The 12,515-nt window shown below is 41.8% G+C and overlaps 1 protein-coding gene across 1 annotated transcript in view; it reads left to right on the plus strand.

Moving 5' to 3' along the window:
• Positions 1 to 12,515, plus strand: part of LOC127573574 (uncharacterized) — a 245,881-nt gene that overhangs the window by 32,202 nt on the left and 201,164 nt on the right. Inside the window, exons 12-17 of the mRNA XM_052021930.1 lie at positions 2,035 to 2,138; positions 4,280 to 4,398; positions 4,543 to 4,710; positions 5,373 to 5,581; positions 7,068 to 7,171; positions 12,306 to 12,433. Of these exons, the coding sequence (XP_051877890.1) occupies positions 2,035 to 2,138; positions 4,280 to 4,398; positions 4,543 to 4,710; positions 5,373 to 5,581; positions 7,068 to 7,171; positions 12,306 to 12,433 (832 nt within the window). The remainder of the gene's footprint in view (positions 1 to 2,034; positions 2,139 to 4,279; positions 4,399 to 4,542; positions 4,711 to 5,372; positions 5,582 to 7,067; positions 7,172 to 12,305; positions 12,434 to 12,515) is intronic.

Below are 12,515 nucleotides of genomic sequence, written 5' to 3' on the forward strand. Positions count from 1 at the left end.
CCTTGTTGCAGTGACCTTGTGGTTGACAGGTTTTACTTTTAAGATAAAAGCCCTGATAGCCATTATCAGCTGTAGTTTCAGCCATCTCTTTGATATAACACAAAGTTTCACACTCCTCCCCCTTTTCGCCAGACTGAGAAAATGGGATTTCAGTTTGGACTACCTCACTCTGTCTGCTATCTGAGTCAGCACTTTGATATAGTGTTTATATGTTGTGATCATAATTTTGAATTATATTCCAGATGGTAAAACAATTTCAGTGGTTATCATGGGGTTACTCTTACAATGGGGTTTTATTTCAAATGGGAAGACAGTTACAATGAAATTACATCTTTATAATAGCATTGCATTTCCTGTAGGAAAATACAAATTTCAAGACAAATTACAAAATTCAACATTGCCTTTTTCCTTTGTTGTAACCACCACATTATTGAACATGAAATGCCACATCAAACCAGGCTTTAGATTGCTGTCGCTCTTTGTGCGTTTGGATGGTTGAAGTGCTGTTCTAATGGTATTTGATTGTTTAGCATTTCAAAATGCTTTGGGCATTAAATCAGACTTTTTGGAGACTTAGTTCTTGCTACCTTGTGAATTTTACAGTTTTGTGGAGTCAGAAGAAATGACAAGGCTAATCTTGGCAAATACGTGACTTCCCCTCTCCCTCTCCCTCTCCTTCTCAATCCATCCTCACAACTTGCACATTTACAGAACCCCTGGTTCCCTTGTGCATGCTAGGATAAATTTTGGTCAATTTCTGGGTAGGTGGGCCAGAGCTGCCTGGTCCCGTTGATTTAGTTAGAATTACCCATGCTCTTCATTATGATTGTGGATATAACTATAGCCTTTCATGTCCATTTGGGATGTGCTGGAGAAGTACATCTGGAATGTGGTCACTATTGCAGTGCAGGAAACTCACTGTAGAACTTGTGCACAGCTAGATCTCATAAACTGCAACTTGGTAATCAAAAACCTGCAATCAGAAATCAAGTCATGAATTGTACTTTTTCAGCATTATGCCATTGACAATTGACTTTACTTCAAGTTAAACTACTATTATTTGCTTTCTGAACATTTTCGAAGAAAAAGTATGAGCATTTTCTCATCTTGCTGCTTGGAGTGAATGCTTAGAAGATGATCTTGGAGGACTCCAAGGAAAAGAGTATTGCTTGCTAGCTCTTAACCTTTTGGAGCTGTCTTTAACATTTATCCCCATTGACTGCAGCAGGTGCAGGGTCTTATTTTTCTAGAGTTAGCACATTTCTCTTGGGTGCCCATGTGGACACCACTATGACAACTGCTAATAACTGCTGAGGTGCAGTAAACTACCCTCCTGCAAAAACACCAGGTCTGCTTTGATTTTGAGAAGATATCCCAAAACTGCAACAAATCGCATAGTGCTTATAATCTGTATGTGTTAATGGGTGCAGTTGTTAAACCTATTGTATTGTAAACATAAGGTCTAAAGTGACATCACAACAGTAATTTACTCTGTTCCAGCATTCCCACGATTTGCATAAGTTACTGCCACTTGCCCTAAGGATGAGACCTGGGTCCTGATCTACCTTGGGAATTGAGCTCTGCTGTGGCGATGTAGGTGGTGGTGTTGAAATTTTGTTCTCTCGCTGAGTTGTCTCCTTTTTGTGATCCTTGTCTCATGGTTGCTACCTCATGATTCCTGGAGCTGGGGTGCATTCATTCCGGTTTCCTGTGGTGTTTTGGACACAGTGTGATCTCAATGTTGACGTCCTTTGATTTTTGTGTCACGCTCCAGAAGAGAGGTCTCTGTCCAGTGGGAACTCTGTGCATTGCCTACTGCTATAACTCTTTAAATGTTGGAACCTCTTCTCCAAAACGTACCAGGGAAAACAAAACTTCCAAGTTTCCCATCAATAACTGCACACATGTTTTTATAAAAGTACCACATCAAGTCCATATGCAGTTCAATGAATTCAAAATTACTGGTCCAATGCCATGAATTATTCCAGATCAGTTTGAAATTGTTAAAATATGAATTTACTATTCTCCCTACAGAGTGAAAGGATTTGACACTGTGTTCTCAAACTTAACGGTACTACAGCTTTCAGAATTCTTCAATTTTGGTAAAAAAATCCTAACCTTCCAACTCAATTCATCAGGTAATGTACGCACATTGTTTAAATTTAGAGCTCTTATTTTCTGTCTTTGAGAAGCATTATATTTTGGATTAATGCAAGACATCAGAAGTAGAAGCAGGAGGAGGCCATTCAGCCCCTTGCATCTGCTGCAGTATCCAATAAAATCAAGGCTGATCTTCTACTGCAATGCCACTTTCCTTCACTAATCCTATATCCCATGATCTCCTTAATATTTAAAAATCTATTGATCTTTGTCTCGAATACATTGAGCATCCACAGCCCTTTTAGACAGAGTATTTCAAACATTCACCACCCAATGGGTGAAGAAGTTTCTTTATATTTCTGTTTTGAATGGCCCTTAGTTTGAGACTGTGACTTCCAGTTCCAGTCAGCCCAGCCAGGGGAAATATTAATTCCACACCTGTTATGTATTACCAGAATCTTGCCTGCTTCAATAAAATTGCCTCTTATTCTTCCAAACTTGAGAGTACAGACTCTGTCTTCTTCTGTCATAGAACTAACCTGCCACCTCCGGAATCAATCAGTTGTAACTTCACTACATTTTCTTGGTTGCAACTATATTCTTTAGGTAGGGAGACCAGATCTGGTGACACCATATTTTAGAAGGCCTTAGGGTGAGACCTGGATGTTTTAGAGACCTGGATATTTAGAAGCCCTAGGGCCTTCTATAATTGGAGCAAGATATATCCTGCCCATTATCTTCTTCTAGTTCCCCACCTCCTTACCTTTATTCCATGGTCTTCTGTCCTCTCCTATTGGATTCCTCCTTCAGTCCTCTGCCTTTTCCACTTATCACCTCCCAGCTTCTCACATCTTTTTCCCATCCACCTACCTTCCCCCCCCCCCCCCCCCCCCCCCCCCCCCCTCACCTGGACTCACCTATCACCTGCCAGCCAGTGCTCCTCCTCCGGCTGCCTTATTCTGGCTTCTGCCCTCTTCCCTTCCAGTCCTGATGAAGGGTATTGACCTGAAATGTTGACTGCTTATTTCCCTCCATAGATGCTGCCTGACCTGCTGAGTTCCTCCAGCACTTTGTGTGTGTGTGTGTGTGTGTGTGTGTGTGTGTGTGTGTTGGATATATTATACTTGATTTTATCATCCAAATCATCACTGTAGATTGTGAACAGCTGGGACTCCAGCCCCAATTCCTGTAGCACTTTACCAGTCACAGCCTCCCAGTCTGAAAATAGCCAGTTCATTCCTAATCTCTGTTTCCTGTCTGTTAACCAGTCCTCAACAACAATGTCATGCACTCTAATTTTGTTTGCTCATCATTCTGTGGCTCCTTATCAAAAGCCTTCTGAAAATCCAAATACACCACGTCAGTTGGTTCGCCCCATCAGTTGGTTCACCCCATCTGAGGCTCTAACAGATTTGTCGCATATGATTTCCCTTTCAGAAACCCATGTTGACTCTGCCCAATCCTATTATTACATTCTTAGTACTTCTTTAGTAATGGATTATAACATTTTCTCAAATGGCAGTAATATGTTTGTTTTTCATTATGCTCAGAATTTTAGGACAGCCTGCTAGTGTGTAGTTCCATCATAGAACTACACAGCATGCATACAGGTTGTTTGGCCTACTGAGTCAGCGACAATCATCAAGCAGCCGTTTACACTACTTTTACACTAATCCCATTTTATTCTCCCTACATTCCCATGTACTTCCACCCCCTCCACCACCACAGACTCTCCTTCACTCTAGGAGCGATTTACTATGTTCAATTATCCTCGGAGGAAACCAAAGTATCCAGGTGGTCACAGGGAGAATGTGTAAACTTTTACACAGACAGCTCTGTAGGACAGGAATAAACCTGGATTGCCTGAGTTGTCAAGCAGTGGTTATACTGCAGTGACTCCCATTATCACATTACATTTTCCTGGTGTTCCAAAGTCATGATTAACACTCATGATGATGCCACTCAAAACCCATTTATAATGTTGTCTTTTGGAAACAACTGCAGCACAAGCATCAATGCAATGGAAAGTGGAAAGCAGTGAAGTAACCTGCTATAATGCAGGAGTTACTGCATTGTTAAGAACGATTTCATGCAGTGAACACTTCCAATTCTATCCCATTGTTATTTAAAGGCTCTGCCTCCTGTAATGTTATTGATCATATCCCTTTGGGCTCTGCAGGTATTGCATGCACAGGCAACGTGACTGGAAGCCGTGAATGGATAAAAAAGAACTTCTTGAAATCCTTGCAAGGCATGAAATTAAGAGACCTCTTAGCTCTGAACAAAAACTTTTCTGGAGTAAGTTATTGAAACCACAGCATCATCAATCCTGACTGCAGCCACTTGGTGAAATGCATGCTTTCCAGTTAGAAAAGAAACAACATTTTTGTTTTGTTAAAGTTTTTCAAAATGTTTTTTAATAAGCATCTTTTTTTTCATTAGTTTGAAGTATTGGACCTCCTCACTCCTCAACTACTTGCTGAATTGACTGTGAGCTCCGAAGCATGGTTTAATGTGGACAGGATAAATCAGATCATTGATACCCTCGTGGGCCGAAATTTCAGCGACCTCATTGCCTATTTCACCCAATTTAATTATGATACCTCCATGGTAAGATAACTTCCCTTTTGTCTTTGACGCTTTCATTGGCCATCACAACCTTCAAACAACTTCTGTATCAATCATCAATATTTCCCAACTTAAACAGCTGAACGATTTATCGAGGGCTGTTTGGGAAATGATAATTGCGTAATGGTGACTCTATTTTGTCATCATTAAGCCGTTAATAAAAATGTCAGACTTCAAACTGGAAATATATTGACTATGTGTATTTCATCTGAATATTCACAAATCCATTATTTAACTTGCGTCTAATAACGATTTATAGTACAGAAATGCAGCCTGATATAATGCAGAAGTTGTTGACACCTGGGATAAGGTAGGAAACTGAAAAAGGAGCTTTCTTGTCCTCAGATATACTGCCACCTTTCCTGTTATTGTTACTGCACCCAGCCATTTTATCGGGGTTCACTGTTAGCATTCATAAGGGAATTATCTTGATCGGTAACACACCAATAATGATGAAAGTTAAGCTGTAACTACCACAAACAGTGCCATTTTTTGTGTTAGCAAATAAATCTATAACTTCCCAAGTTGGAGGAATTTACAAAAACTCTGACTGACATGAAAGCTTCTTAATTTTATCTTATTTCTATCAAAACATCTTGCCAACTAATCTTGCCAGAAATTAATTGACTGTCCTTTCATTCCAGATGAATATTACAACTTTTCAAAACACTACAGTGAGGGATCTAATGTTGAGCAGGATCATGCAGCTGTTGGAACGCAAATTTTCATCATTTAATACCAGTGACTATGTTGAGTGGCTTCAGCACAGACTATTTTTGCTGCTGCCCAGTATTACAGGAAAAGAGCTTGCCACTATACCCCCCAACATAACCTGTGAATCTTACCAAGCCATGTGAGTACACAGGGTTCATATTTGTCTGAAGATACAGATCAAGCTGCAGTAGGCATTGTAACTTTGTCAGTGAAGTGGTATGATTCGTAGCAATGAACTATTGTATCCTGTCTCTGAAAAATGTCCCAGGAGAATGTTGGTCAGTTTTCACAGAATTACAGTGCATAGAAAATCGAGCAATGGATTATTTGGCCCAATTAGTCTATACTGGTGTTTGTATCACACTCGAGTCTCTTCCCAACCTATCTCACTCAGCATATCTTTTAATTATATCTCCTCACATATTGATATTTGTATTATTTTAATGTCAATTCTGACTGGTTATTCTGTACTAAAGGCTGCATTTGAGTGGAGCACCATTAGCAGAAAAAAAAACTAGAAACCATGGAATCTTTTACCCCCACCTGTAAGGCCAGAGCAGGGCTTGGTTTAATGTTGCATCCGAAAGACAGCAGCCCCATGAGTATGACACTCTGACTGTTCTGGGAATCTAATGCTTCAGGCTCTGAAGTAGGACTAGAAAATAAAGCTTTCTGGAGAGGGTAATTAAATGAGTCATAGGAGACACACGTGATCCAAAACTCAGAAAGGGGGGAAGAGGAATTTTAACATGAAGGAGTGTAAGTGATTGGGGGTTAAGTGGTAATACTTGTGAATTATCTAACTAAAGAAACTTACCAAAGCACTGTGGTCCTTGGAGAGGTAGAAGGGTCATTGCAGACAGAAGGTGTTATGCATCGCTACCTGCAGCCTGGGATGTTTATCTCACTGGATGTTGGGGCTGTTCTTGTGCCTGGTGGAACTTGTAAACTGTTGTGGGGTCATCGGAAAGCTTGAAGTTGCAGAAATGTAAGTAGGGGAAAGCAGTCTGTGTTGGCTCCAACCTGTTGGAGAGGAAGGTTTATATTTTAAATATTCTGATGAGGGTGGAAGCCTGTGATTCAGCACAGTTTGCTGACTTTCCTGATAGCGCTGTCCAGGCTTCGAGAACCCCGGAGCTGGGATGAGGGGAGGATGGTCTCTGAGGGTAGGTAAGTGCTTTTGACAAAAACCCAAGTAAGTTAGGAGGAGCCCCTCAACTTTCCCCCAGCAGACTCCACTTCCTCCCTACTAAAGAGAAACTGACCGCCCAGACTCAGATGACCAAGAACAAGGATTGGATCTCCTTGGCTCAACGTCCCCCACCCTGTCTGTGGATCAGAACTCATCGCCCTGGTCTTGGGGTCTCCTCTGCTGCAGCATTGCTGCCGTGACTGAAAGGCAATCTGGCTGGAATGCTTTTTAAAAAAAACAAAATATGGGAAACCTTAACTTCCAGATCCTTCCTCTAAAACATCACAAGCTCCATCCTCCCTACAAACTACTTCCCATGAAATGTACACAACAGTGAATCCTAAATTTATCCATCAAGTATCTTTCTTCCAGACAGTTTTAATCCGTATGAAAATTATGAAATATGCATTTACCATCTGTTTCTGATTAACAGAATTGAAGTGTTTAACAGTCTGTTAATGAACTGGACAATGACACAGATTCCAGAGATTAACAACTTTAGTAAAAATATCCTTACCTCCCAGCTCCAATCATCAGGTAAGCTACCTACAATGTTTGATGAGAAAAGCTTTATTCTCTATCTTTGAGAAATACTTTAGTTCGGATTTGGTGATATTTTAATTCTAATGGAAGCTAAGTAGTTATTCATTGGGGTGAACCTTGCTGGCTGGGTGGTTTGGGTCAGAACTGCTGGCTCTCAGTCACGGAAACACTTGACCTCCTGTATGCTTCTGTCTTCTATGCTGCAGCACATGTCTGCAGAGGCCATCGTGTTTTGCTGCACAGTCCACAGCCAGCCAGTCTGCTTCAGTCCTGCTAACTAGCGATCAGCATGTCTTGGCCCAAAAGTTTTTCTATCTCTCTATCTCAAAAATATTTTAAAAATATTAAAATCACTTGCAACCTTTCTGGCATAAAGCAAAGTTCTGTCCCAATCTTGCCTCTGTCACAACCTGTCAGGAGCTTTCAAGGAACTGGGCCTCAGCCCTGCACCACCTGAGATCAGGTCACCACTGGACCTTTATTGCCTGATGTGAGGGTGTTGAGGTCCAGTGAGTTCAGCTCTCTGCATCTGGCCACAATGATTGCCAGTTGTGGGGATCACAGTTATCAACTCTGGGTGATAGACTGAGGCCAACACACTTTGGACCATGATGTTCAAAACTCTGGAAATCTGAATACTCCTTGTCCTGTTGGACCCTTGTGCTAGAGAGCTGCCTCACAGGCATAGTATGTGTAGGAACCATGACCAAAGATCCCACTATTCTGTCTAAGCTTCCAGTGGAATGTTGCAGCATCATGATTAATAGAACATAGAACAGTATAACACAGGAACGGGGCCCTCGCCCCACAATATTGTGCTGAACTAATTAAACCAATGACTCCTAATTAATTAATCCCGCTTCCCTGCACCTTGACCATATCCTTCCCTTCTCTGCATGTTCATGTGCCTATCTAAGAGTCTCTTAAACGTGCCTGTGCTATCTGCCTCTACCACCACCCCTGGCAGTGCATTCCCCACCACTCTCTGTGTAAAAGAAACCTTGCCTCGCACATCTCCTTTATACTTCCCCCTTCTCACCTTAAATACCTTAAGTACATGCCCTCTAGTACTAGATAATTCAATCCTGCAAGAAAGATACCAGCTATCTACTTTCTCTATGCCTTGCATAATTTTATGAACTTCTATCAAATCTCCTCTCAGCCTCTACCGCTCTGGAGAAACCAGCCCCAGCTTGTCTACCCTCTTCTCATAACACATGTCCTCCAAACCAGGCAGTATCCTGATAAACCTCCTCTGCAGTACTCTAAATGTGGCCTAACCGGTGTTTTATAAAGCTGTAATATTCTGGCTCTCGAACTCAATGTCTCAACTAATGAAGGCAAGCATGCCATGTGCCTTTACTGCCCTATCAACCTGTGCGGCCACTTTTAGGGAGCCATGTACCTGGACTCCAAGATCCCTCTGTTCATCAACGCTGTTAAGGATCCTGCCATGAACTGTGTATTCTCCCTTTATGTTGGATATCCCAAAGAGCAGCACCTCACACTTGCCCAGATTAAACCCCATCTGCCACTTCTCTGCCCATGTCTGCAACTGATCTATATCCCTCTGTATCCTTTGGCAATCTTCTGTGCAATCCACAATGCCACCAATCTTTGTGTCGTTTGCAAACCTGTGCACCCACCCAACCATATTTTCATCCAAATCACACACATCTATATATATATGACAAACAACAGAGGTCCCAGTACAGATCCCCACTGAACACCACTTGTCACAGACCTCCATCCAGAATAAGACCCATCCACCACTGCCCTCTGTCTCCTAAGGGAAGGCCAATTTTGGATCCATTAAGTCAAGTCACCGTGGATCGCATGCATCCTAAACTTTTGGTTGAGCCTACCGTGCGGGATCTTGTTGAATACCTTATTAAAATCCATGTATACAATGTCATTGTTCTGCCTTCATCAATCACCTTCAGCACCTCCTCTCAAAACTCAGATTAGTCAGACATCACCTGCCCCTGCAGAAAGCCATGTTGACTGCCCCTAATTAGATCATGCCTCTCCAAGTGTTCATAAATCCTATCCCTAAGAATCCTCTCCACTAGTTTCCCTACCACTGACGTAAGGCTCACCATCTATAATTTCCAGGATTAGCGCTATTTCCCTTCTTGCACAAAGGAACAACATTAGCTGCCTGCCATTGCTCCAGCACCATACCTGTGGCTAACGAAGATACAAAGATATTGGTCAAGGCCCCAGCAACCTCATCTCTTGCCTCTCTCAGTAATAGGCTTATATCCCATGATGCCCTAGGGTCTTATCCACTTTAATGTTTTTCAAGAGATTAACACCACCTTGTTCCTAATTTCAAAATGCCCTTGCATCTTAGCATGCTCCACGCTTATCTCACGATCCTTCTCGGTAAATACCGATGCATAGTACTCATTTAGGATCTCGCCCACATTCTCTGCCTCTAAGCACTTTCCTTCCTTTATCCTTGACCGGTCCTAACCTCTTGTTCTTCATATATGCATAGAATGCCTTGGGATTCTCTTTAATCCTTCTCACCAAGACCTTGTCATGACCCCTTCTAGCTCTCTCAAGTTCCTTCTTGAGATCCCTTCTTGCTCCTTTATAGTCCTCAAGTGCCCTGTTCGATTTTAGCTGTCTTCGCTTTACATATGCTTCTTTCTTGTTCTTGACTAAATTTAACTACCTCTCTCGCCATCCAAGGTTTTCATACCTTCCCATCCTTGTCCTTCCCTCTCATTGGAACAAACTGGTCCTGAACTCTGTGCAGCTGGTCTTTAAACAAGCTCCACATGTCAGATGTGGATTTACCTGAAAACAACTCCTCCCAAATATCTCTCCCTAGCTCCTGTCTGATGCCTTCGTAATTTGCTCTCCCCAATTTGATACTTTCCTGTGAGGTCCACTCTTATCCTCATTCACAAGATCACAAGACAAGGGAGCAGAAGCAGGCCATTCGGCCCATCGAGTCTGCTCCAAGGAAAGGGAAATAGAAATGAGAAATGGGGAATGGGGGAAGAAGAAGAAAAAAACCTATTCTAATCCCAATTACTGGCCTTATCCCCATATCCCTTGATATCCTGACTATTTAGATATCTATCTATCTCCTCCTTGAACGCCCCCACTGATCTGCCTTCCACTGCTGTACGTGGCAAGGAGTTCCACAAATTCTTAAAGCTTAAGGAGCTGTGATCACTGTTTCTCAAGTGTTCACCCACTGAAAGGTCAGTCACTTGGCAAGGCTCATTCCCCAGACCAAGATCCAGTATAGCCTCTCCTCGAGTTGGACTATTGATATACTGCTTCAAGAAACCCTCTTAGACACACCTATCAAATTCTGCCCCATCTAAACCTTTTGCACCAAGGAGTTCCCAGTCTATGTTGGGGAAATTGAAGTCACCCACAATGATAACCCTGGTGTTTTTGCTCCTTTCCATAATCTGTCTACATATCTGCTCTTCAGTGTCCTTATGGCTGTTTGGGGGTCTATAGTATAAACCCATCAGTGCGATGACACGTTTCTCACTTTTGAGTTCTACCCATATAGAATTAGTCGATGAGCCCTCCATTTCTTTCCCCTCTGAGTGCAGCTGTGATATTGTCCCTGACTAGTAATGCAACCCCCTCCCCCTCTTTTACCTCTCAATCTCTTCTAAAACATCAAAACCCTGGAACATTAAACAGTTGGTCCTGTCCCTCTCTTAACCAGGTCTCAGTAATTACCACAATGTCATAGAGCATGGATCAGCACATGGAACTAAGTTCATCGCCTTACTCTTTGCATTGAAATAAACACATCTCGATCCATGTGTCATGTTATTTATATCCCCTAGTTCCTGCCAATCCTTCCTTACTGTATTGCTGACTTCAAACTTAGCTTCAATCCCTCCATTCTGTGACCTGCTGCTCAGCAATAGGATGATGCTATTCAACATAATGAGTGTTACTCAGTGATGAATCTGCCACAATGTAGCCTGTTCATAGTAACTGCAGCAGAAGCAACAGTGTAGGGTAGGTAGTAATGAAGCGACTCAATTTAAAGCTGGATCTGGCGTAGCATTCAGAACCATTATTATATAAAAGAGAAATTGCTGGAAAATGGTAGTTTCTGCACTGGGGAAACTAAGTGGAGATTGGGTTTCTGCTTTCTAGAACATCACATTCAGTCATAGAGCATTAACCTGAGCTTCCAATTGCCTGTTACTTTGACTTACCCTCTCACTCCCACTCTGACCTATCTGTCTTCTGTTCTTGAATTTTGCTAATGAAATCCAGTGCAAGAACAGGACCTTATCCTTTGACTCAACATATTGCAGCCACTGGAACAACATTCAATTCACAAGGAGAGGTGGGACCAATCAGAAACCAAAAAAAAGAAATCTGCTCATGGTGTCTAAGGACTGGGGTGAGGTATCAAATGAGTACTTCAGCTCAGCCTTTCCCAAGCAAGAAGGTGCTGCTAGAATGCTAGGGAAGGAAGCTGTTGTTAAAATACGGAATGAGTTAAAGTGTGATATAAAGGAGGTACCAGAAGGGCAAGTTGTACTTAGTGGTTAAAACGCCCCATCCAGGTGGAATGATTAGTAGATTTCGGAGGGAGTAATTCTGAAATTCAGTTATTCCGGACATTTGTCTCACATCTACAGCCTTTTATATTCTTTCTTTCTTGTGGTAATTACTAATAATTATTGATTTCATTAGTTTCTCCCATCTAACACCTCCCCCAAGTATACATTTGTTATTTACTGGCTTTTACCACCTCCTTTAGTAAATCCTTCGCCACTTTAGCCATTCAATCTCTCTTGCTCTCCACCCTATTACAGACCTCTCCTTTTGTTCTCTCCACCTTCTCCTGCTTTATTTGCAATTCAAAAGTTGTTTTACCTCAAACTGCTCTCATTTCTGTGGAAAGTTCATTGACTTAAAATATTAACTCTATTCCTTTCTCCAAAGATGTTGAAAGACCTGCTGGGTATTTTCAACCATTTCTGTTTCATTTCAGATTTTCAGCATCTGTAGTATTTTGTTTTTGGCGTATCGTATTATTGACTGCTCCAGTACTATTGTTGTACAAATGATCTGCCTCCTGTGTACATTTGTACCTGAAATGCTGTTGACCATATCCCTCTAGGCTCCGCAGATATTGCATGTGCAGCCAATGCAACTGCAAGCCGTGAATGGATACAAAAGAACTTCCTGAAATACTTGCAAGGCTTGACTTACAGAGACTTCAAAACTCTGAACAAAAACTTCTCTGGAGTAAGTTACTCAAACTACAACTGCTTACATTAATGGTGGAATGCAGGGTCTCCAGCTTGGCAAAGAAATCATGTTTTTTTGA

The sequence above is a fragment of the Pristis pectinata genome, chromosome 8 (genome assembly GCF_009764475.1).
Source record: "Pristis pectinata isolate sPriPec2 chromosome 8, sPriPec2.1.pri, whole genome shotgun sequence".
Taxonomy (NCBI): Eukaryota; Metazoa; Chordata; class Chondrichthyes; order Rhinopristiformes; family Pristidae; genus Pristis; species Pristis pectinata.